Raw genomic sequence first — 25,842 nt, forward strand, 5'->3', positions numbered from 1 at the left:
TATGCAAGTCAAAAGTGCCCCCAAGCATTGTCAAATGCCTCCTGGGGGCAGAGTTGTCCCTGCTCTGAAACTTCCTTACCTGCAGTGGTAACCCTTGTCTTATTTTCCTGTCTCTCTGCCCCAGCCCCAGGTTGATGACTATGAATACAGTGCTTACCTCTGTCTGGGATCGGAACTTTTCCTCATCCTAGAGACCTAGTTGCAAGTGCCTTAGTGGTTAAGGTGGTACTTGTGCCAGTCTGTGAGTTCTCATGGACTGCCAGTCTATTTCTGCCTCCTTGCAATGGTCTGTCCCTAAACCCTTTAGGCCTAGAGTTTGTCTTTATATCATAGGTTTAATGAGACCACCTGCTCATTGCATTTATAAATTGTTTTCATTTTCCCCAAGCAATAGAAAGGAGAAAAGGAAGCATGGATGGATAATTGGATGGATGGATGGATAGAAGGATGAAAGGAAGGGAGGAAGGGAGGGAGGGAGAGAGGAAGGGAGGGAGGGAGAGAGGGAGGGAGGAGGGAGGGAAGGAGGGAGGGAAAGAAGGACATAATATTTTTAAGTGTCATTTTCTACCTAGCAAGCACAAAGCCATGTGTTTAAACCCTAGTACCACAAGAATTGTTCATATTTGAAGAATATGTTTTCTAACATTATTAGTAGTACTTTGATGTGGTAGAAACTTTTAAAAATATAAAACATTAAATTCAAATATACTTAGTACATAGCTTTCCCATTACTTTATGTGTGGATTTAGATTTCCAAGTATAGCTTGAAGATGTATCTGTAAAGTTGGCTCCATCTAGTGTAGGAAAGTTTTGTGTAGCTACAGGAAAGACAAAATCCTTACTAGAAATATCTTTTGTTCTTGAAATTAGAAGAAATCAGACCAAAATAAAATTGGACTATTAGCTGGATTCTTGCCCAAGAAGGAGACACAGACAGGCAGCAGTAGTCTTCTCAGCACGGAAGGGCAATCATCCCAGATTCATGCCTGACAGTTTTGTCCTAACAGGCTCGCCTTCCTCTCTGCACCCAGATTCTGTTTCCAGGCACTGTCAACAAGCTACCATGCCACTTCACGTGTGATATGCTCAGTCCTTGGCCAGGTCCCCACTTTTCCTGCATGGAATCATATCTGAGAGTCATATTCATTTTCCACAGCTAGAGAGATTAGGGCTGGGCTGGCTTCCTGTGATTTCAGAGCACTGTGTGGTTTTGTTTTATCAGACTGAAATTCTTTGTAGCTGTTAGTGTCTCACTGTAAGACACTATTTCTGGGCTGTGTTTAATCTTCTTTCTGCACCTTCTTTATGTCGCTCAATTAGTGTTTTCACACATTGTAGCCATTGCTGTGCTAACTTTATTACTTGTACCCTTCCTCCCTGAAAATACCTAAGGCTTGAAACTTTAAACGTAGACTCGGAAGGCAATATTATAATACGTGGAAGCCACAAGTGAAAGTATATTTCAGATGAATATAATGAAAGAGAAAATTCTTGCAAGGTGTGTTCTTACAGTTGCCCAGGGCAGTTGTTGAGAGCTTGAAAATATATTAGCATTAGAGTCTTGTCCCTCACATGAAAGAAATTGGAAAATCCCCTCTCACTGTGTGATTCCGTGGCTATTTAACATGGAGTTTGTATGTCGTCATTTAAAATCATCTTGAATTCCACATTTGGGAAACTCTGCCCAGGGTTGATTGACCATCTTAGCCAGAGAAATGTATCATTTCCAACTTCCTAAAGTCCTTGTTTCCCCCTAGAAAATCTTTTTGAATAATTATTTTCCAAGGATGTCCTTACATTTTCTACCATTAACACTTACAAATTGTGCTGATAGATTACTTTTTTTTCTGCTTCTTTCTTGTAATTTCATATTTGCTTAGTCCTTTCTCTAACCAGGATTGAGGTTTTTTTAAGGTCATCATTTCCTTTTGATCTTTCATGCTAGTGAATGCCATTCATTTAATCCATGCTTGCTATAAATACTCAAGGAATTGTGCTTCATTCTCTGTTTTGCTTTTTTTTTTTTAAACTTTTTTCTTTTTTGTCAAAATGTGGTACAGAAGGGTTACAGATTCATATGTAAGGCAGTGAGTACATTTCTTGTTCAACTTGTTACCTCCTCCCTCATTTCCCCCCTCTTCCCCCTTTCCCTCTCCCTCCAAGAGTTGTGCAGCTGATTTACACCAAATGGTTTTATAAGTATTGCTTTTGGTACATATACACAATGGAATTCTATGCCTCTGTTTTTTTTGTTTTTGTTTTTGTCCTGGGGCTTGGGGACTCAGGGCCTGAGCACTGTCCCTGGCTTCTTTTTGCTCAAGGCTGCCACTCTGCCATTTGAAACCACAGCGCCACTTCTGGCCATTTTCTGTATATATGGTGCTGGGGAATTGAACCCAGGGCCTCATGTATATAGGAGACAAGCACTCTGTGCCACTAGGCCACATCCCCAGCCCTCTGTTTTGTTTTTTAAAGTCAGGTCATGGTTATGATGGCAAAAACAAAAACTACCATGTTGAATTGATGAATTACTTATCCCATCGACAAATACTTGTCAAGTATCTCTGCTCTGTGTCAAATTGAATGAAGAAAACTGGCATGGTCCATGCCTCATGGAATCCAGAAGCTAGTCATAGGGCCATGGGGAGTATAGAGAATCAAGAAGCCACTCCAGTGCAGGTTCTAATTCTGAGATGAGTTTGCTTTTGTGATAATTGAGAAGCTTATAGAAACTTGAAACCGAGACAGATGGAGAAGTCTGTGGGCCTTGCAGTTAGCTGTAAAGTCCAGATCCATGACTTGTAATGTGTTCATTTTAGGGGCCTTGATTTCTTTGTTTAAATAAAGAGAATAAATGTGAATGTGTATGTAAATATGAGGTACAAGGATCAGTGTGGGCTTCCGCATGACCCTCCCCATCCTCCTTTCCCAAGCTATGCTCTGTTCCGATTGTCTTTTCATGTTTTGAGTCACCAAGAAATGAAAATGCGGGCTGGGGATATAGCCTAGTGGCAAGAGTGCCTGCCTCGGATACACGAGGCCCTAGGTTCGATTCCCCAGCACCACATATACAGAAAACGGCCAGAAGTGGCGCTGTGGCTCAAGTGGCAGAGTGCTAGCCTTGAGCGGGAAGAAGCCAGGGACAGTGCTCAGGCCCTGAGTCCAAGGCCCAGGACTGGCCAAAAAAAAAAAATAAAAAAAAAAAAATAAAGAAATGAAAATGCATCCATCCTTGATCAAGTATTAGGAACTAACAAGCCTTATTATCAGGAATACCATTGTGGATGGTACTTTACCATCACTAATCCATGAAGTTTCCAAGGAGTCTGTTTAAAGTAGCAAATGATTTTACTGTTCAAAATTAATCTAAAACAGGTCTTTAAAGAGTCTGGTCTAGGCTGAGAATGTGGCTTAGTGGTAGAGTGCTTGCCTAGCATGCATGAAACCCTGGGTTCAATTCCTTAGTACCCCATAAACAGAAAAGGCTGAAAGTAGCACTGTAGCTCAAGTGTAGAGTGCTACCCTTGAGCCACAGAAGCTCAGGGACAGTACTCAGGCCCTGAGTTCAAGCCCCAGGACTGGGAAGAAAAAAAAGAATCTAGTCTATACTATAACCCAGATGGTAGATCAAGCATATTAAATACAGCTTAGGACATAGTAGATACTCAATACATAATTGATAAAATGAATGTGTTTTAATAAGAATGGTTTTTACTTTTCCATCATTCATGATCTTGTTCATACCTCTTAAAAATAAACTTTTAAGCTGGGGGAGCCAGTGGCTCCCACCTGTAATCATAGCTACTCAGGAGGCTGATAGCAGGATTGTGGTTTGAAGCCAGGAAAGTCTATGAGACTCTTATCTCCAATTAACCTCTAGAAAAGTGGAACACTAGCCTTGAGTGAAAAGACTCAGGAGCAATGTCCAAGTCCTGAGTTCAAGGCCCACGAAAAAGAAAATGAAATAAGTAAATTAAAAAAAACACATTAGGAATCAGATTTGGAATGTTTATTATATTCCCTTTCTTTTTTTTTTCAAATTTTTATTATCAAACTGATGTACAGAGAGGTTACAGTATCATACGTTAGGCATTGGATACATTACTTGTACTGTTTGTTACCTCGTCCCTCATACCCCCCTCCCTTCCCCCCTTTCCCTTTCCCCCCATGAGGTGTTCAGTTCACTTACACCAAACAGTTTTGCAAGTATTGCTTTTCTATAACATAGCCTGCCCTATTATGGCTGGCAGTTAAATAATACTTAGTAAATGTTAAAGTAAGAATCAGGCACTACATTTTTAGAACACAAGGCTTCATGTTTTTCAAGGAAAGATGTAATTTTTTTCTCTGTGTCACTTTATGGCAGTATTACTTGAAATTACACAGGCTATTAATTTAAAATATTGGTTATTTTAACTTTCACTATCGACATAAATATACACTTTGATTATAGGCAAGACTCCCTAGAGTGTGAATTAGAATCAGAAAACTAATGCATATTGAGTTTATTATGATTGATTGGATTTAATCAACAGACAGGAAGGATTTTTGTGCAAATATTATTTTTGCCATTTTTAGATCCTGTTTGCTCAGCATAACTGAACTGGATGTCATTAGTATAAAAGGGGGGTACTTGAGATGCTTCAGACATTTGGGAAATTTGACTATTTCACACAAGCTAATCTGAGTACAGAGAGGTTCTAGTTTTTTCAATTTCATCCAGTTTTGCTTATTTACATATATAATATGCTCCGTGGCTTATAATAAAAATAAGTAAGTTAAAAACATAATCCACACATTGAACTAGAGGAGGTTTCTGGTGCTAGCTTTGCTTGTCTACTATTAGAACTCATAGACTATCATCGCTATCACGTCGATCTATACAAAAGGTCATATAAATACGGTATAGATGGAAATGTGAGACTCAGAAGTTAGATAAGGCCAGCTAGTGTGTGAACAGTTTATGCTTGTTGTGTGTGAGAGTGGATTAATTAGGTTCATTGATTATAACATTAAAGAATAAAGCCATACTAATAGCTTATATATCTGTCTCTGTGAAGTCACATCAGACAGGATGTGAGATGCCTCTTTAGTGGATTGTGTTTTTATTCTCAAGATAGTTTTCTCAAAAGAGTTTGTTTATTATTTATTCTTATCTTTAGTTGTGCAAAGGTGTTTCTAAAGAGTCTTAACATTAGTTTTTTCTGCCCTTGCCTGTTTGCACAAGCATCCAGATCTGTAAGGATATTTAGAAGGTCAAAGTCAGGTTTATGCAGCGGGGTCATCTTCATCTTTCCTGTCGTCTTGACCATCATGAAGGGTTTCTCTGGGTACCAGGTACAATGTGCTTAGCTTGTCTTTCAGAGGATGCTGTCATATTCTTGCAGGGAAATCGGTCTCTGTAGGAAGGAAAAACAGAAACAAGGCAGGAGAGACAAAAATGTGATTGAGTGGTACTGAATGGTTATTTCTGCAGATAGGTAGTCATTAAAAATTTTCCTTAAGTCATGCTGTGGTGGTTCAAATTAGAACACTGGCCCAGTTCCCTGTACCTGTACCCTAATACTTTATCCATGAAAATCATTTGTGCTCAGCCACTTAAAAACTCCCAAATAAAAATTATATATTTGTGTGACCCATTTATGTCCCTGAACTTCTCGACTAATTCAATATAACTCTAAGTAATATTTTATGGATCCGTTCTTACCTAATCTCTCTTCCTTTTATCATTTGTCTCTCCATGAATCTATAATCCAGCTAGCAAAATACTTATTGAGCACTTGCTATATGAGAATAAATATGCATAAAGGATTCCATCCCCTTCAAGAACAAAGCAAATAAAATGACTAATAGATGAATTAAGTGCCATAAAACAAAGGGGCTAACACTTAGAGAACAAAAGGCAGGAGTGGATGTTTCTGCCATTGGAAGGATGCTCAGGGAAGTCCTACCTGAGGATAAAAGGTGACCACATCCACAGGTGAGAAGGAACCAGCAGTGAGAAGGAGTCCTCTGGAGCAAGCAAGAAGGTCTCTGTGTAACTCCTAGTGGATACTTTGCAGAATTAAATTCTATAAGAAACCTGTTTATTCAACAGATACAGAAATCTTGTCCTTGAGTATTTTCCCACTACCAGTTAGAGAAAATTCACATACAACACATCATCTATGACTCCTATCTGTTTTATGTTACATTGGCTATTCATTGTTTCCACACTAGACTCTCATGAGAATCTTTAGCCCATGTAGAATTCTTAACCTTTTCCTAGTCAAATTCATTATTTGTTGGGACCAAGATCTTTGACATTTTTTACTTTTAGCATCTCCTCCATATAAGAGGATGGGATAAAGAAAAGGCTCCCCATGTGCTTCTGGTAAGAAGAGGGAGCATTTATTGGGATCATAAGACTAGGTGGGTCTTCTGAAGTCATATGGAGGAGGTAGTCTTGGGCTGCTATAATGCCTGGTCCTTAGTGAGCCATTATTGGCTAATTGTTGTCAACTAGTAAGTAGGGGTAGGAGCTCACTGAAAAGAACAATGGTTATCAAAGGGGGAAAAAAACCATAAAATGGCAAGCTTGGGGAACAGTAGGATCTTTAATCCCCAAATAAAACAAGAATCCCAAAGCATGATAAAAACTGTAGCTTTTCTTTAGCTACATTTTAGACAGAATGACAAGTAAAACTTCTTATCTCTTCCTTTTCTCTGTTAGAGTAGTGATTGGATTTTTCCTTCCAAAAGATTCCAAAGCCCAATTTAGCTTCCAAAGAAAAAGTGGCTGTCACTTGGATGGCTGATTGTTTTAACTCCTACTTCAGCATTAAAGGGTCAGTCAGGAAGACTTTTTATAACTGGTTGATTTGTTGCATTTCAGGACCAGGAATAGGAATTCAGATTTGGGATGCATTGGAGGGCAAGAAAAAATTTAAATTTCAAATTAAATTATTAATAATACAGTGGCAAGTACTACTTATTTTGCTGTTTGATATTTTTAATATTTTTCCCTTAGCTCTTAATTTGTATTTGATGTTAGGCCTTGAATGTGTGTGTGTCAGGTTGTGTTGTAAATATTCATATGTACTTCACATGGTTACAAACTCAGGATATGCCCAAGACTGCTGCTGCCTGAACACTGTAGATTTGCTTGCTATAGTTATATTTATTGTCCATCAAACTGCAGACTGCTTATTCTTCTAGGGAGGTAACTGTCATCCTTGGCTTCTGGTGTTCAAAAATCACTCTGGATAGTTGGCGGTGATTTGAGGGTAATGTTTTAGTATTGGGGGCACATGGAACACTTCCTAAACTTTGGAGATAGTGGCAGATATGTACATTTAAGTTAAGCCTTAGTCCCCCTTTCATGGTAGATTGCAGTTGCTCTGTCCAGGGAGATTCCTTGGGAATACTAGCATCATTTGACGCTTCTCAAGCACCATAAATACATTGAGTTCCTATGCATTAAAGTAATTTTATGTGAACATGTATATAAATGGCGAATGGAAATCTTTTTGGGGGGATTAGGGGGTGGATTATCTGTCGTCAGAATAAGAAGTCACATGGTGCTGCCGGCTGAACATGGCAAAGGGTATTTGTCTCCACACACTGCCAAATGTCTAGATTTGATCCTCTGGGTTTCCTGGTCAGTTTTAAAGCCCATGGAGGGCATCCACTTTTCCCTGGGTGTCAGTGTGTAATGTGTCATAATTTCAGTCTAAAATTTGCTTGGGCAACTTAATGCAGCTCCACCTAATACTCAAGGTGGGAACAAGTCTGCTTCCATCTTATAAAAAGTAATGCCTTGAAGGTCTCAATACAGTAAGTCTATAGCCTCTCCTTTCCTTTGTCTTTTGATTGCACTGTATGTTTTGCCTTGATTCTCATAATGAGCCACTATCAACCCAGGTTAGGCAGCACTAACCCAAAGTGACATCATATGAGCTTTTTTCTTTTTCTTTTTGGTGCTGGTAATGGGGCTTGAACTCAGGGCCTGGGCATTGTCCCTGAGCTCCCCACCTCTCCCTCAGGGCTAATTGTCCTTCCCAGGTTTTCAGCCTGAATAAAACCCTTTGGACTTTTGATTTTGTCCTTTCTACTCTTTTTCTTTTTTTACCTTTTTTGGTGCAAACTTCTACCTAAACATTGCAGTAACTAATTCCATCTGTCTTCTAATTGGTTCTCATCTAGAGGCCAGAAAACCCTTTCTAAAAACTCTAGTCTGAGCTCTTGCTGCCCTGTTTACAAGCTCCCGGTGGTTTCTTATTCATCTTGGGACAAAAGCAATGACCCTGTCCTGCCCTTCCCAATCTTGTATGTCCTGGCCTGGACACTACTTTGTCTCCTGGGTACCATGCTTTTCCCACCCTGCCTTCACTAGGCTCAGTGAATTCCTCTGCTAACTTCCAACCTCAGGGCTTTTTGTGTGCTGCTGTTGCTGCCTGGGAAATTCTCCCTCCACCTCTCATTCTGCCGAGACCTCAGCCATTTTCCCTCCTTAGGGATGGCAACCTTTTCTGACTTTGAGATGTTTCCTGTTTCATCTTCTCATAGCAATTACCACATTTATCATGACAGATTTATATGATTATTTGATATGTGTTGCCCACTTTTAAGTGTTTCTACAGTGCCCAGGACAGAGGAGGTGTTTTAAAAAATACTCACTAGGGTATATATATACACAATGGAATTCCATTCTTCTATCAGAAAGAATGACACTGCACTGTTCATAAAGACATGGAAAGACTTGGTTAAAATCATATTAAGTGAACTAAGCCAGGAACCACCCCCCCAAAAAAAAATGGGTTGCATGGTTTCCCTCATTTGTTATAACTAGAATATACCCATAAGTCTACAAGCAAACACACAGGATGATAAAAAACAAAAAAATTACACTTGGACATGATAAATCAAACAGGACTCTAAACATTCACACAGTGAGACCTAAAGAGGATTTTCTTAGGAGAGTATCAAGAGGCTCAGTAGCTATGTGCATATGATCATATAAATGATGTTTTTCAAAATGAATTCCAAGAAATGGGAAAAAAAGTTTTTTTTAAAATTATTTTTCCTTTTTGTTCTCCTTTGCTGCTATTTTTGATTTCTGTATCTTTTATCTTGTATGTAAGTTTATCTGTTTGGGGGAGGGTAAGGCAGAGCACAGAAATGGTGGGACCAGGGGTGAACAAATGCAACAGTGATGCTCACTAGACACCATGTTGGAAATGAACTATATACAACTTGTTTGGGAGGGAAAAGCTGGGAGAGAACAAGGGAAGAAGTGACACTGTTCAAAAAGAAATGTACTCATTACCCGATGTATGTCACTGTGACCCCTCTGTTCATCACCTTCACAATAACAATATAAAAGTTAAAAATAAAAATATATTCTGGATAAAAAAGTAAATGTAAAAATACTCACTAGACCAATGAATGAATGAATGAATGGTGAGCAAAGAATAACCAGAATTTGGTTGGCTGAGATCCTTAGCTGGATATTTCCTATTATTATATAATTCCAATCTAATTATAGTGTGTAGTGACTGAATGGTTTTCTATCTGTTCAGTTTGGAGAGAAACTCTTGAGCACAGAGAGGTGAAGTTCCTTGCCCTGGGTATGCGGCTTGTCAGTGCCATGTGTCATTGTTCTGACCTTCGGATTGTATGTGATAGGGCAAGGCAGCCAGTCCTATTTTCTAACTGTAAGGAGGCTTCTGTGTGCTGAGTCTGGAGTTGCTGCATAAATATTTGATAATGTTGATGCTGTCATGTCTGCATTTTATTTTATTTTATTTTAGTGTGTGTGTGTGTGTGTGTTTGAGAACATGTTTTGCTGCTTTTCTTTCTTGTATACCGGTGTGTTCAGAATAGGATTGGGTGAGGTGTAAGGATGCACAGCCTGAAGGTGCTTGATGGGGCTCACTGTTAGAAGCAGTTTATGTTTTACCTCCACCCGGATGTGGCTAAGCACAGCCCTTCTTGCGTTCCTGGGGCCCAAGGCTAACAGAAGCTGTGCAGATCTCTTAACCTGTCAGCAGAAGGTTATGCTCACTTCCCAAGCTCCAGAAATGCCCAGGCATGGATGCAAAACAATGAAAGCTGCACAGAGTCCATGCCCAAGATCTCCCCAAAAGAGAAGGGGGCTGGAGCTATCCTCTCCAACCACCCCTCACCGCCCCCCCCCCCACCATGCTGTGAGTCCATTAAGTGTTAAATAGCCACCGGGGTGTGAAATTGCCTCTCTTCAAGTTATCTAGAAATACACAGCCCCTGTAAGCCTGAACTGGTGCCTGAGCAGGGGAGGCTAAGGCAGCATCCCCAGGGCTGCCCAGCTGCTGGGTGGATCTCTGTCCATTGGGCCTGGGTCCTGGGTCCCGCCTTTATGCCAAAGGAGGCAGCAATTTGTCCTGCAGGTGCTGTAGGTACTGGATTAAACAGGTCTGCTATTGCAGACAGACACCAGGCACCGTTGTAGCGGGGAGCTGTGTTTGGATTGGAGTTTCCAGGGCCTTATCAGGAGCCACCCCTAGTGACACAGCGTGTGCCAGAACTAACTTTGACTTTCACTCTTCGCCAAGGGCTCGCAGAACACCTTAAAGGAAAAAAGATGGAGGCGCTTAGATTTCAGATGTTCATGCCATGCTCCTTTGAAAGCTTGTATCTGTAAGTGAAGTTTTATTCTGGACATAATCTTGGGACCACTTAGCAGGAACATTATGTTATTATTGTTGTTTTTTCTGTGGGGGAGGACAGAGGAGGAATTATAAATACTGAATTACAGAATACAGAGGGAATTATAAGTACTGGAGCTGTGACTCTGTTTCTGGCTTTAATCAGTTTCTGCATAACTTCTGATGGGTGGATGGGAGAAGGATATCAACTACTTTGGGAAGGGGCACAATGAATGCTAGTCCATTGTCTTTGCTGTCTCATTCAAATTGAATATTGGTTTTAAATGAACAATGACAAGAAAAATCTGTTAGAACAGAGCTTGATTTATGATTTCAAGGGAGACTGCAGCCCGGCTCTGTTATGGAAAACAGAAAAGAATTTTCTTTTAGAAAACAGTATGCTTACTAGTAACATTTTTCAAAACTATTCCATTGTAAACACTTTGGATTCTCTCTATCTCTCCCTTTTTCTCCCTGTCTTTCCTGCAGTGATATCAGTTCCATTGATAAATGTCTCCTTTGCAGTTTTTGTATGTTGATATTTTTCTTTTTAAAGAGAAAAACAAAATATCTCGATATCAGAATCATTTGGCTGGTATAGAAATGTAGGACAGGTTTGAAATTGGCAGTCTGAAAGCAATACTAAAGTGGAGACATACTAAGTGAATAACAGCCCTCCCCCCACACTTCTCCCCAGCTTTAACATTGACTTGCACTGGTAGGCGATAAGATTCCAAAACCAGTATGAAAAGCTGGGCTCCTAAGTGAATAAGCATTCAAGCAAATCAACTTATGCAAATCCACCTCTGTAGCTTAATAATTATTTACTGAGCGTTCCTGGGTCATGGGAGAGATTCTGATTAAGTGAGAGAGGCATTCTGCCCAGCAGCTTGGGAAGGTGTGCTAAAGCCAGCAGGAAGAATGGAAAAATACTAGATGTAGCATAACTATTTTTAGAATTGGATTCTTAAAAAATAAAATTCCCATCAATTGAAATGTGGGTGAAAGTCCGTTAGTTTCAGCAGATACATCCATAAAAGGTCTTAGAAAAGGTAGTTTTAAAAACAGTTTCTAATTCCTGGTGCTTCTGTTGCTACTGAGTTACATTTGTAGCTGCTTTAGATTTTTTTTTTTCATTCTGTGTATCATTAAAACAATTGATTGCTCATCTCTAAAATGTTAGGTCATTTTATGAACAAAGTATGTATAGTTACATGTTTAAGATATCATTATGCCAGGAATTGGACAAATTTCTGCCTTACGAATGAGATACTGGGGAGATGATGTCAGTTCTTCATGATTCATACACTACAAGAGTATACCACATACCTTTTGTGTGTGTGTGTGTGTGTGTGTGTGTGTGTGTGTGCACGTACACGTGTACTGGGGCTTGAACTCATGGTCTGAGTGCTCTCCCTTAGTGTTTTTGCTCAAGGCTAGCACTCTACCACTTGAACCACAGCTCCACTTTTGGCCTTTTGCTAGTTAACTAGAGATAAGAATCTCATGCAATTTCCTTCCTTGCCTGGTTTCAAAAGCTGCTCAGCCTCCTGAGCAGCTCAGATTATAGATATGAGTCACTAATTCCCTGCATAGTGGGTTTTTTAAATTAAATACAAACTTAAAGCAAATTAGTGGATGATACCACTGGATGAAATGTACCCATTCTGGTATAGCATATTGTCATAAGTAAATTTTCACCCAAATGAATCCTTAATTATATTGTTCAGTTAACTAAAATACCTGCCGTAGGGCCATACATCCCTTATAAACTCTCCAAATGAAATTCCTAGCAAGCACCCTGGACAAAATTTGTACACAAAGTTGTTGCCCATTAACTTTTCTTAGGCCTGTTCATTGAGGAAGGCACAAACTGTGAATTAGTTCTATAATAATTTCCTATAGGAGATGAAAGAGACATTACAGCAAAAGGCAATATTTTAGAATATCGTATTTCTTGTCAGTTTTTAACTAGTTTTTAAATATTAGGATGTTCAGAGCATGCTGTTTTGAAATTAAGTCTGTATAGAGGATTTTATTGTTGAACTTTTATTTATTGTCCACATTGTTGATGGGCTCCATTCTAAGCCTCTTACTTGTATTAATACATTTAGTTCTTAGAGCTGCCTTTTGACAAGCTGCTTTTTCTATTTACGTTTTACAGATGGGGAAGCTAAAGTGTGAGCATGTAGAAATCCTGCCCAAGTCATACAGCTAAGAAATGATAGAGTGAGGATTTCAACCCAGGCATTCTGATCACTTATCTGTGTGACATTCAATTATTTTCCCATGAACTATTAAGTGGATCAGGATTTATTCCTCTTGTTTTCTATTGAATAGATTTCTCCCATCTTGTTTTCAGAATTACTAATTCATAATGTAGTTGAGGTTGCGGGATTAAGTCTGGATGCTACAGTAGTTTTCTGTCAAATAGTTTAGCATAGAGATAATTGCTTGGGCTGGGAATGTTCCTTAGTGGTAGAGTGCTTGCCTAGAATGCATGAAGCCCTCAGTTCAATTCCTCAGTACCACATACACAGAAAAAGCCAGAAGTAGTGCTGTGGCTCCAGTGGTAGAGTGCTAGCCTTGAGCCAAAGAAGCTCAGGGACAGTGCCCAAGACCTGAATTCAAGCCCCAGGACTGGAAAAAAAAAAAAAGATACTTGCTTTACCAGGATAATTCCAGTCAAAGACACGGATTATCAGTTTCTGCAGCCAACGGATGGATGTACCCATTAGCCAAGTATGGCTTGTGTTTCCACGTCTGGAGGCCATAGCAACAGTACAACTGGATGAAACGGGAGAGAGGGAAGCTGCTTCATTAAAGTAGAATCAGGGCACTTTTCCAAATAACTGGAATAGTTTTCTGGGCAGGCATGCAATACTATGTAATCCCTGGAAGCCATGCCTCCTGTTTGTAAGAGTGTTCCTTCAATGAGGGCAGGTGCACATGTAAACTGCTCCTGACATCATAGTAGGTACTTTTGTGTGGATTTCAACATGGTGTAACCAACTTTGCACTTAGTAGATATGTTGTGCAGCAAATGTTACATGATGATTAGCCAAAACAGTTGGAATCTTCTGCAGCCCTTTCACATTTTGTTTAGACAAGAAAAGGCTCATGACCTGTCCTAGAGGCAGTTATTTGAGTATTTACAAAAGGGCTTCCTACCTTTAAATGTTTTGTTGTTGGTGTTGGTTGTTTTGATGTGTTTTCAGTCCTGGGGCTTGAGCTCAGAGCCTGGGCACTGTCCCAGGCTTCTTTTGCTCAAGGCTAGCACTCTACCACTCAAACCACAATGCCACTTCTAGCTGTTTCTGTTTATGTGGTATTGAGGAATCGAACCCACGGCGTGTGCATGCTAGGCAAGCACCCTATCACATTCCCAGCCCCTTTACAATGTTTTCTTCCAGTTACTTTCTTATTCATGTCTAAATTCTGACATTAGTTGTTCCCAATCCCCCTTACCCCCCAGTTTGGGAGTTTAAAAAAATGCTGTTTTAAAAACCACCTTAATGCCCTATTACTTCTACCTCATAATAGGTATCACATTCAGAGCTTTTTAAAAACACAGGAGCTGGATATGAGTGGAATTCCATTGTTGTAGATAGAGTCAATAAGAATTAAAAGAGTGTGGTTAAGTGGAAGGAAGTTTGATCTGAAAGACAGAAAATGGACTGTGGGACACTTCAACTCTGTCTGTTTTCTACTCTCAGTGGTCTGGCTCTCAGAGGCAAGTTCCTTGAAAGAAGCAGAGTGTTAAGAGGGCCCCAACTCATTGTGACAACTTGGAAAATGAAGACCGGTTGTGGTTTAAAAAAAAAAAAGAGGAAATGGCAAAATCCACATCTTAGTCAAAATTACCTCCTAGGAACAGATTGACATCCCTCTTTGGAGTTGGCGGAAGTAGGAAATACTTGAGGAGTGGTAAAAATACCAGATTAACAAAATCTGGTGCTGAAAGTAGCTTGGGAAAGAACTGGTCAAATGTTACAGAGGTCTCTAAACATAGTTGATCCTTTCTCTCCATGAAGTATTTTTCATTCTATCCCTTCAAAGCCTTCTATTTATCCTATATGTTTGCATATGTATATGCATATTTTTATATGTATATATAATACATACCTATGTCTGAAGTATTATGTGTATAAGTCTGTACAGAATTAGAAAATGAAAATGACTATATAAGATCGATGAAGATTCTTTTTCCCATACCCCCAAGATATCATATTTTGTATCTTCTTTCAGCAAGTGTTAATATGCTGAGAGTCTTATTGAGGTTCTCTTTTATTTTGATCTAAGAAATTACTGTGATTACTCTTATCTGGTAAATGCTGAAAGTCCAGCTTACAGAACATGGTGTCCCCAGAAGATCAGGATTGTTCACATTTTATCAACTAGCTGGAGACTTGGGGTTCAAAAGAAAAGATCGAGATTTTAACTTCTGTGTCACTGGTGGCACCACATGATCACAATGTTTTCCCCTTTTTATACAGCTAAAGGTACAAATCTCCACTGCTACATAGTTGGGAGACATGACAGCCCTAATGTCTAGCCATTTCTAACCTTTGGGAAATTTATATTGGTTATAGAAAAACAACAAGGGGGTGAAAGTCATGCTGCCTTTTGCAAGCCCTTTTGTTTTCTTTGTACTGGAAACTTAGAGCATTTATGAATGCTAAGTTTCAAAGGAAAAAGAAACAAAAAAAGCTGGAATCCTAACTAAAAGATTTTCATTCCTTTTCTTGTCTACTAAGGCCCAAATTTAGTGAAGACACAATGCTAAAGATCTCAGTGTCTGACTGCAAGGTGAAACCTGCTCCCTTCCACAGGGGCATGGATGATTCTCCCAGCATTAAAAGCATTGGAACCAGGGACAATACAGATCCTTACTGGGACTTGTTTCCTCTGTTCATCTTGAAAAAGTTCCCTCCTGGAAGGAATGGAAAGATGGAGGAACTGATCACTCTGAAACTTTAGACAGCAGGACTTAGTGTGAAAAATAAACCCTCCTTGTAGCTGGGCATTGGTGGCTCATGCCTGAAATCTTAGCTATTCAGGAGGTAGAGATCTTAGGATCGAAATTCAAAGCCATCCTGCGCAGACAAATCCAAGAGATTCTTATCTCCAACTAATCAGCAAAAAGCCAGAAGTGGGGGCATGGATCAAGTGGTAGAGCACCAGCCTCAAATGAATATGCCCAGGGAGGACATGAGGTTCTGAGTTCAAGCCTCAGTACCAACATTAAAAGAATCAAAGCAAACAATAAAAGATCACTCACTAACTCTGCCCTGGTGTGTGGAGGCACTTTGAAAAGATTCTTTTTTTTTTTTGGCCAGTCCTGGGCCTTGGACTCAGGGCCTAAGCACTGTCCCTGGCTTCTTCCCGCTCAAGGCTAGCACTCTGCCACTTGAGCCACAGCGCCGCTTCTGGCCATTTTCTGCATATGTGGTGCTGGGGAATCGAACCTAGGGCCTCGTGTATCCGAGGCAGGCACTCTTGCCACTAGGCTATATACCCAGCCCCTGAAAAGATTCTTAAGAGTTCTTTTTTTTCTGATAAAATAGACTGGGAAGGGGTAGTTTCTGTTGAGTTTACTTATTGGTTCCTTTTTTAAAAAATAATAAAATAGTGGTACCACAGCCATCAAGGTTCATCAGCAGTTTCTGGATAGATGTTTGGTTTCACGGCCCATTTGACAATGTTGGGTGGTATTTCTCCTCCCATCCCATTCACCTGGGGAATTTGCGATCGGGGACTTGGAGGATCTGGCCAGGCTCCCTGGACATGGACAGTGGGATGGGAATTTCCATGGACATAGAGGAACGTGTTCTGTTCTGAGAATCATAGGTGTGGGTTCATGTTCCAACACTCCTGCTGAATAGATCTGTAATCTTGAATGTTTTACTCATAGTTTCCAAACATGGCTAAGTATCAGTATCAGCTACAGAATTTTTGTAGACAGATTGGTTCCTGGGTCTTATCTATAGTAAAATTAGAAGTCCCAGCCATGGAAATGGGGAGCTTTACTTTTGACAATATCCCCAGCAGATATTGTGGCAATCAGCTTTTTGCATCTTGGAAACTTCCCCCTCTTGCCTTGGGCTTGCAAGTGCTACAGTTATAGGAATATCCCATGATTCCCTGCTTCTGTATCTTACCTATCTGTGGGATAATTTTCTTACCTGAATATGAAGGGAATACTACTGGGTCTTCCTGTATCTCTGCCCTCTGTGAACTCCAGCCACAGGGCCTCATGGGGATAAGTAAATTATTCCTAACTGCAAGTAAAGACCAGAATCTGAGCTCTTCCAATAGAAAGGTTATCATGAAGATTATTTTTTTTTCCTAGAGAAAATTTTCATGGCTCATGAGAGAAATACAGATAGAATTAGCTTTTCTATTTATCCCTGCAAAACTTTGTGAACTTCTCACAATTAAACAGGGATTGCTTAAACTCTATGAGACAAACCTTGTATGGTTCCCACATGAACTCAGGCTTTTATACGAGGTGATCACTCTTGCCACTAGGCCATATTCCCAGTCCCTGAACTCAGGCTTTTATAAAAGACTGTGCTTTTTTTTTTTTTTTTTTGGTATCAAAAAGATGTAACACTCTTATATCTTAATATTATAATTTTTAAATCATTTTTCCCTAGTCATAATGTTAAGCTTTTTACGTCTGCTACAAAGTTCAGTTCTTACCACGATACCAAGGGGCAATGTATTAAACATGCTATGAATAAGAAAAGCCATAGTGTAAGGATATGGATTCATGAGGCCACAGTTAGAGGTGAGTGTGTAGCAGAGAGGAAACAAGGAAGAGGTCGTTGAGCTCCTTCTATCCCTCTGAGTTCCAAGTGACTGGATTCCTGAGACTCAGCACTGATTCTCAGGGTCTCATAAAGAGGTATTGACACCACTGTCAAAGGTTAGTGGTAGGATGTTGGGCTATGGGACCTAGTGGAATTTCTGATTCTTACTGATTCTTGACTCTTGATACTGATTTCTCTGATTCTTCTGATTCTTATCAAGTGGTTGATAACTGTTTGGATTGAAGAATGTGCCAGAATTCAGAATCCCTGTTCAGTATACCTATAACATTGTAGAGGAGGAAGAGACTCTGAAGGTTAAAAATAGAAAGTCAGCAATAGAGGTGCAAACTCCGGTCAGTGGCCACCTTTGGTCCATATGCTCCTTTTCAGTCATTTTACTGATCACTTTAATTTAGGTAATGTTTTTGCTCTCTCAGTCCCTAGTGGAGGTGGGTTTTAGAGAAGCTCAAAGATGTCAAGTGGCTGATGAAAGACCATTCCTTAACAATGACTGAGCTAGAACTTGAGACCATTCAGTGCCTTTCTTCCTTGAGCCAACCAACATGGAACAATTCCCAGTGTCAAGAGGAGTTGCTTAGCTCTGGAAGTGGTAGTAAAGACAGTTGCCTCTGTGCTAGTTGACTTTCCTTTCAGATGGAGAGATATTTCCTTTCGCATATGGAACTAGATCAGAGTCCAAAAATTGGAGATAATTTACTTAATGTTAAGACATCTCCTAAGAATTAATGTGATCATGACTTTCAACTGTTAAATCCCAGGTAGTCCCAGCACCTGCCAATGTCTGTTTGTTGGATAAATGACCTTTACATAATCTGATTAAAAGGATTCAGACTCATGGAATTAGGATTATCTAGCCAGGGTTGAGATTCATGGGCTCAGGGATGAACAGTTCACTTTTAAAATTAAATACATTTGAACATCTCTCCTTAGGTGTCATCAGATCTTCCTTGTTAAAGTAACCATGCTAGTCAACCTGGGTCATCCTCATGTAAACCTCAATTTGAGTTGAAAACAGTGTGCTCATTTGTCCTGCTAGTGTAGGGAAATGTAGATACCTTCATTCCTGTCTCTGATGTGATCATTGCAGATCCCATTATATCTAAGCAAAAAGGGATGTTCAAAAAGGTGAAGGGAAAGGCTGAGGAAACATGATTCATCCTCCACAACTTGGAAATATTCAGCAGGCTATTTGTGCAATGAAGTGACTCCAGTGTTTTCTTTGTTTAAACACCGTCAATAAGCCGAGCCTTGTTATACTTGCATAGATAGAAAATCTACTTAATATTTTTAGTAGGTCTTTTATTGGTCTATTGTATTAACATGTATCCTTTTTTTCCTCTGGAAAGATACAGAAAATGCTTTAAATGATTTTATGACTGACTTTCAAGTATGAAGCCTTGGTGTGGTTGATAGTAGTTTAATTTATCCCAGGAATGCTTTACTGTTAATTGAAAGGATTTTCCCCCCAGTATCACGGCCAATGACTTGTCTTATGCAGCTAATTAGTGCGATTATTCTGCAGCTGCATTTGCTATCGTACAAAGGTTTGCTTCTGTTTTTATCAAAAGGATCAGTCTCTCCGAGAATGTTTGGACCTGACAGGCTTTGACTAGTAAGACCACTTACTTATTTATTTTCAAATAGCCTCTCTCCCACACCCCTTCATTGTTGGCTTAAGAAAGGACCTGTCAGCTTTGAACACATATTCAAAAGTAAGAAAGTCCATTTTCTTCTGATGCTCTTTTAGTAGATGTTTAGCAAGTAAACAGATTATTTTACTGTTCTCTTACTGTGCACATCAGTACACTATTAAAATAATAAGTGAGATATTAACACTGGCCACTGTTTCTGTAGGAGATGTAGGGGAAAAACACTAAGGGAAAGATGGTTTAACCCTAAAATTTTTGGAGATGTGGAAGATATTTGAGAGAAGTAATGTACTCAATACGGTCACTGTGTACCTTCTTATTGTCAGAATATTGTATGTGAAAGACCGAGGCTTATTGCTTCTACCCGAGGCTTTTATTATCCGAGTCATTTCTTCATGTCCTTCTGGTAGTGTCTACTTGCATATATCCTGCCACTGAAAAAATAAGACTTTATTATAACTTCACATCTAATTGTATTCACGGATGGCAGCTCTTCCCATCTCTTTTTTATTAGTCATTTTGTGTATTTGTGCATATATGCTGCCATATACATTGTGAATCAGGCTGAAAATTGTCCTATTTTATAATTTACCCTAATTGCATGCATTTCCTACTACACAGTACAGTTTAAAAAAATAGTATTTTATATGGAATTCATGTGTCAGAATTTACTTAATTCTCACAGTATGTGACAAATTGAATTGATTCCAAATATTTTACAACTTGTAAAGAGCTTTGTAATGTAAAAATTCTTATTCTTCCATGTTTTGAATTACTTACCCAAGAAGATTGTCCATTCACAGAATTTCTGAATCAAATTGAAAAAAATTATATAGCTCTTTGATAATATTTTCTTTAAGGGATTGTAATATATGCCAACAATGATTCACAGTAGCATTATCATCTTGCTTTTGTTGTTGTTGTGAACTTAAAAAAAATGGAATCCTTCTTTACAGTGCTATTTTGCATCTGGCCTTTAGAACTTTTGCATTATTTTAGTCTTATCACCCTTACACCCTTGCTATTTTCTAGAATACAGAGAATTATATGAATGTATTTTAATTTACTGAGCCAATTTCCTGTGGTGAAAATAAGGGAACTTGGAGTATAATTGTTACTCTGTGATTTTGCTGGGACAGTGAGACTGAAATGCATGCTGCTTCATCCTATCTCCTGTACTATCACCTACAGAGTCTGAAAGTGCCTCTACTTAGGTAGCAGCTAACGATAGTCAGTGGCCACAAGGCTCAGTTTGCCTTTGTAGGTAGAGGCAGTGTTGGGTGTGTTCTCAAGGAAGAAAAATCAAGAAGTATACCTCCACTACAAGATTGAATATGATTTCAAATATTCCTTTTTTCCCCCTGCTTCCAGAGGTTAAGGTTTTATGATAGTTTTCTTGAGTACAAACTTGAGAAATGATATTGTGAGAAATCAATGAACAATTAAGTGTTCTAGACTAGAATAATAACAGTAGGTATTTATTGGGGCAGGAATACATAGTGCTTATTATATAGGGAATTTATGTCCATTGTTTTATTTAATCACCAAATCCCTAGGAAGTAGGACTTTAAAATAGCAGTGATGCAATAGAAATGTGAAAGAAAAAAAAAAAACCCTCACATGCAGTTTTATGTTATTGCTAGTATGGAAACTGAGGCACAGAGGCACAACCACTGGTTGCTGTCATACAGCTGGCAAGATAAGCAACCAAAAACTCTATATGGGAAAAATCAGGATGTTTTGGTTCTTCATTGTGACGAATGCTTAAGCCTGTTAGACTTGGTGTCTAAGGCCCTGGGAATTTCACAGAACACTCATATCTATGGTTATGCCAAGAGGAATTGGGATCAAAGTGTTGGAGAGGGAGGACCTGGCTGTTGGGCCAGCTAGTCTTCTCCCCTTGCCCAAAGACTGAGGTCAGATTCAGTGTTCACATTCAGGTCCAAAGGCTTAGGTCAGCAGTTCAACAGTGAATTGTACTACTTGGATCTTAAGAATGTTTACCCGTGAAAACACTGACCTTCTCTTTAAATAATTCCTGGTTAGTAACCATTTTAGACCTCGCCAAGGAGTTCAGATGCCAGGCCCAAGGAGTGGCTGTTGGTTTCATTCAATTCTTTTTTAGAAAGCAAACTGAGTAATTTATTTTTAAATTGGGAAACCGGGTGTCTTGAAGATGCATGGCTTTCTGGTCCTGCATAGGCATTGCTATCATCATTGGTGGCCATGATTAGGTAATATGCACTATAGAACATTAAAAAACAAAACCCCACCAACAAAAAAAAAACCACACTTGGATAAAGCATGCAGATGCAATCAAGCTGACTTACTTTAATTCAACTACAAATGACTACAATCCTGTCACCTCTTGATTTTTCAATTATGTGGAGTACCATTCTGCACGCACCCTGATTATCTTTCTGCAACCTCATTTCCTAGTTTGGTGCCATTGAGGGCACCCCAAGATGTAACAGAGGGTCTCATTAGGACACTAAATGTAGTGTGCATTCTGCTTTGCCCACAGCAGTTCCGCGGAGCATCCTGGGGCCTCCAAGCCTCCGATAAGCTCCTCCAGCATGACATCACGCATCTTGCTACGCCAACAACTCATGCGTGAGCAGATGCAGGAGCAGGAGCGCAGAGAGCAGCAGCAGAAGCTGCAGGCCGCCCAGTTCATGCAACAGAGAGTGCCCGTGAGCCAGACACCAGCCATAAACGTCAGCGTGCCCACCACCCTTCCTTCTGCCCCCCAGGTGCCCATGGAAGTCCTTAAGGTAAGTGAGCATGGCTCTGCGCTTCACTGGAGCCTGTTTGGTCTTTACCATTTTCTAAATTTTAAAAATTTATCTGAATGCATATTTGACCCATCAATCTCTGATCCACAAGTAACACCTTTAAGTCTAGACTTTAAAATTTATCTGAATGTATATTTGACCCATCAGTCTCTTATCTCTAAGTGTCGTTTCTAGTGGTTTGGACACATTTGTATTTTAAAAGTAGGATACAAACCAACCATGTGGACTAGTAATTCTCCATAAATGGTAGAAATGGGACAATTCTCCATGAAGAGCCTAAAGTAGGAACAGGTGTTTGCTATAATGACGTCTTTCCATTCTTTTCTTTTGGGAGAATTACAAGATACGAAGGTTATCAGAAATGGGCCTCTTCTGATAACTTGTATGTATATATTTTAAAAATATGCTCCTCAACTAGACTTCAACTTTTCTTCTTCTTTCTCTCTCTTTTTTTAATTTAGCAAATCATGTTAACTATAAAAACTGACTCTTATATTAAGTTTCTTCAGATACAAAACTGTAGAAATGGATAGTGTGCCTTAATAACCAGACCACATAATCCTTTTACTGAAGTGAGTTGTCAGCTTAAGGTTTCTTTGATTTCTTGCTAGAGTAGAAACTGCAGGAGCTTGTTAGCATTATTCTATTGGGGACATATAGCTTCCTAATTACTAGAGAAAGTTGTAACACATCTGAAAATAGAATTCCATGTCACCTATGGAATTCACATCATGGAATATTTCTTGTTTCAGGATAAACTTTTCATTCTTAAGTATGACTTTGCTCCAGGAGAGTTAAAAGTAAGGGAATTTCCTTAACTTTTATTACTATTTTTTAAAATTTGTACCCATTCATCTAATTGATTCATTTTGAAAACTCCCAAATGCTGCTGTTCATTACAATGTGAACTTTACATGCCAGTGCTTCATATTGATCTTTGTGTGCATTTCTTTTCTCAAAAGAAAAAGTCTCCTGCTACTTAAAATTTACTGTTAAAGCAAATAAGAAGATAATGTGTTATAATGAGGAATATGTAATTCTTAGCAGGAAGTGGGAAAACAGTACTTCAAAAAACAACTTTAAAGTCAGTATTTATTTGCAGAGATTCTTTTAAAATGCAGTAACATGGTAATGGAGCTCTTGATAAAGTAACTGAAATTGTTAGGACAGAAGCTATCCTAATGGTTTTTCAAAAACTTTTACTCAGACATGATTGTTTGAAATTTTGAATATTGCCACAATTAATGGATATTTTGCTCTTCTTCCAGTTGCTCACAAATAAAAGCAAATTTGTCACTTTTGAATAGATTATGCATCAAACCTTTCTTTTTTGTCTAGGTGAAAACTTATGATTACTTTGTTTTTATAAATTAATATCTAAATTGTTTCATAGTTTGTGTGACTCATAATTGCTTTTTCTATGCCATATGTTATTTAAACTTGTATGAATTAAATTATGAGATATGGAGATTATCTATTTTATTCAATCTAAAACAACTGATTTGTAAGAGGACTAATAGATTGGGTTGGTAGTTGTTTACATATTCAATTCAAAGATGCTATTTCATTTTTATGTTAAAGTATATTCAATTGAAATAAATTCTCCTATAAGGGCAGCTACATGTATTGGTAGTGAAATTATCCATATACAAATGTGAAAAAACACCATTTCTATATCATCTTATAAATCAATGTGATTTTAAAATAGTTAAGATACATCATTTTAAAACAAGTCTTAAAATTTACATTACATAATTGAGTGATCCATCCATTTTTTTCCTTGTATGTTCTATGTGTCCTGGTAACACATTGGATGAAACTACTACCAAAAATTGTCCCAAGTTAAAGCACAAATTATTAAAACTAGAAGACAGTTCAAATAAAAATGGGTTACTAATAAATTAATATTTCATGCTGAATTGATTTTATCTCTAACTTTTCCATTTTTTGTTTTTCAGTTGTATAAATTACAAACTATAGTTTATAGTTATATAAACTGAGCAAGTGTGTCAAGTAAATGAAAGAGGTGTTGGCATAATAGCCTGGATAGGTTTGGTAGCTATTTATACAAGTGTTAATGCCCTTAAACAAAGTGCCAAATAAAAACAGATGATTTTTTTTTTATTCATTTAAGACATCAGCCTAAGAAATTCAAATAAAATTTCAAGGATGGTAAAAGCGTTTGCCTCAGATCCTTACAGACAATGCTTTGTAAAATTAGTTTGCATAGTTTTAGCAGTTTCGTGTATGAAAATGTTGGTCTAACAACATTTATTGTGGATTTTATTGTAGAACAATTTATTGTAGAAATTGCCATAAGAGAATTGTGGTCTTTTTGCTCCCTATTTTATGATGGTATACCAAGGATATAATTTTAAGAAGTAAATGGCTAATAGCAAAACAATTAATTTGGTTAAACTTAGTCTATTTTTCTATGTACATCTGTTTTCAAAAAAACAGCTAATACCAGCATAGTCTTTGAATACATTGTGTTGTCTGTTGTACTGAATATTTTCTCATAGGATAAGCCCAAGCCAATTCTTCATTTAATTTTTACAAGTTAAAATTGCTGAGGCAGAACATGTGTTCTCTGCTTCTCAGTGGAGGTCTATGTACAATTAACATCCTTGCGTGGCTTAGATAGATGCTCTGGTCAAATCTCTTCTTTTCTCATGATTTATAAAACTTGAGAGAAGAAAGGCTCTAGTTAATTTTCCCAACGTACAGACTTCAAGGTACCAACGTTCTTCTATCAGTGGGTTGGGTTTCTGGTTTTAAAAAGCTAAATTAGTGTTTTCAGGTTAATCCCTTTCTTTGGCAGTGGGACATGAAGCTCTCTGAAGCATGTTTAAAAATTGTTGACATCTGGTAAATTTAGGAGTAGGTGGAATCCACATCACTTACTCCTGTAAGTTTGTGAAGCCTTACAGAGTTAGCTGATAGATTTTATATTGATTTAATTAGTTTGTGGATGTGCTCCTCTTAATGATTTTCATGTTGTGTAACAGAAAATGATGAATTTTATTGCTGAATATTTGCATATTAAAGGTGTTGGCTCACTATGTTTCTAAAGAACCAAGTTACTCGATTGAGTATGGTAATTCAAGGATGTTTCTTTGCCACAAGTTTGACAACACTTGAAGTACATAATGCATTCTGTAGCAGTAGTAGTAAATATATCATGTATTTAAAATTGTGAATTAATGAAAGAGATGAAAGAGTCATTACAAAGCATTTACAGAAATGGTTTCCTTTACCACCAGGTTGTGTTGGCATTGAGTCATACAAACTTGAGGTTTATCATTTGAATTAGCTTCTTTTAAACAAAAGCAGGACTTGACCTTGCAGTCATGTTAGACTTCAAAGCTGATGGCTTCTCATGCTACTAGCCATGGAATTAGCACTCATCAAGCATTGATTGTCAGTGGCTCATCCCTCTATCTTTAATTATTGAAACATCTGACCTGGGACTTCCAAATTCATCAAGATTTCTTTCCCCATTACCTTCCCTAATAGATTATAGTTTGAAAACATTATAGTTAGAAAACATCTTGCCGTTCAGAAAATTGTAGTGAACTGTCAAGCATTAGCAATTCCTTCTTTCCCTCCCTCTCTCTCCTTTTTATATTTTGCCACATTTGAGCTTAATATTTTAAAGAACAAGTATTCTCCTTGTAATAGATCATCCATTATAATTTTTTGGTTTGTGTCGGGCGAAGTTCTTAGGAATTTTAAAGAAAAAAAGTTTGGTATTTTTACTCTATCTTAAGTAATGTGAAGAAATTTGTAAGAATTCCTTTTTTCCAAATCATGTCAGAAGTTGGGCACATTGTTCTGTAACTAGAAACAACGGTTGCTGATCATCAAATACAAAAATATTTGGGGCAGGCCCTTATGG

The 25,842-nt window shown here is 38.4% G+C and overlaps 1 protein-coding gene across 9 annotated transcripts in view; it reads left to right on the forward strand.

Moving 5' to 3' along the window:
• The window catches only part of Mitf (melanocyte inducing transcription factor), a 210,400-nt gene that overhangs the window by 105,539 nt on the left and 79,019 nt on the right, over positions 1–25,842 (forward strand). For 3 of the 9 annotated variants that reach the window (XM_048356140.1, XM_048356146.1, XM_048356137.1), the window contains exon 2: positions 21,674–21,923. In XM_048356140.1, coding sequence (XP_048212097.1) covers positions 21,674–21,923 — 250 coding nt within the window. Of the gene's footprint in view, positions 1–9,825; positions 10,657–21,673; positions 21,924–25,842 lie in introns of those variants that run through there. The other 6 variants (XM_048356141.1, XM_048356138.1, XM_048356143.1 and 3 more) reach the window with 5 other exon arrangements.

Source organism: Perognathus longimembris, chromosome 10 (genome assembly GCF_023159225.1).
Source record: "Perognathus longimembris pacificus isolate PPM17 chromosome 10, ASM2315922v1, whole genome shotgun sequence".
NCBI classification, from domain to species: Eukaryota; Metazoa; Chordata; class Mammalia; order Rodentia; family Heteromyidae; genus Perognathus; species Perognathus longimembris.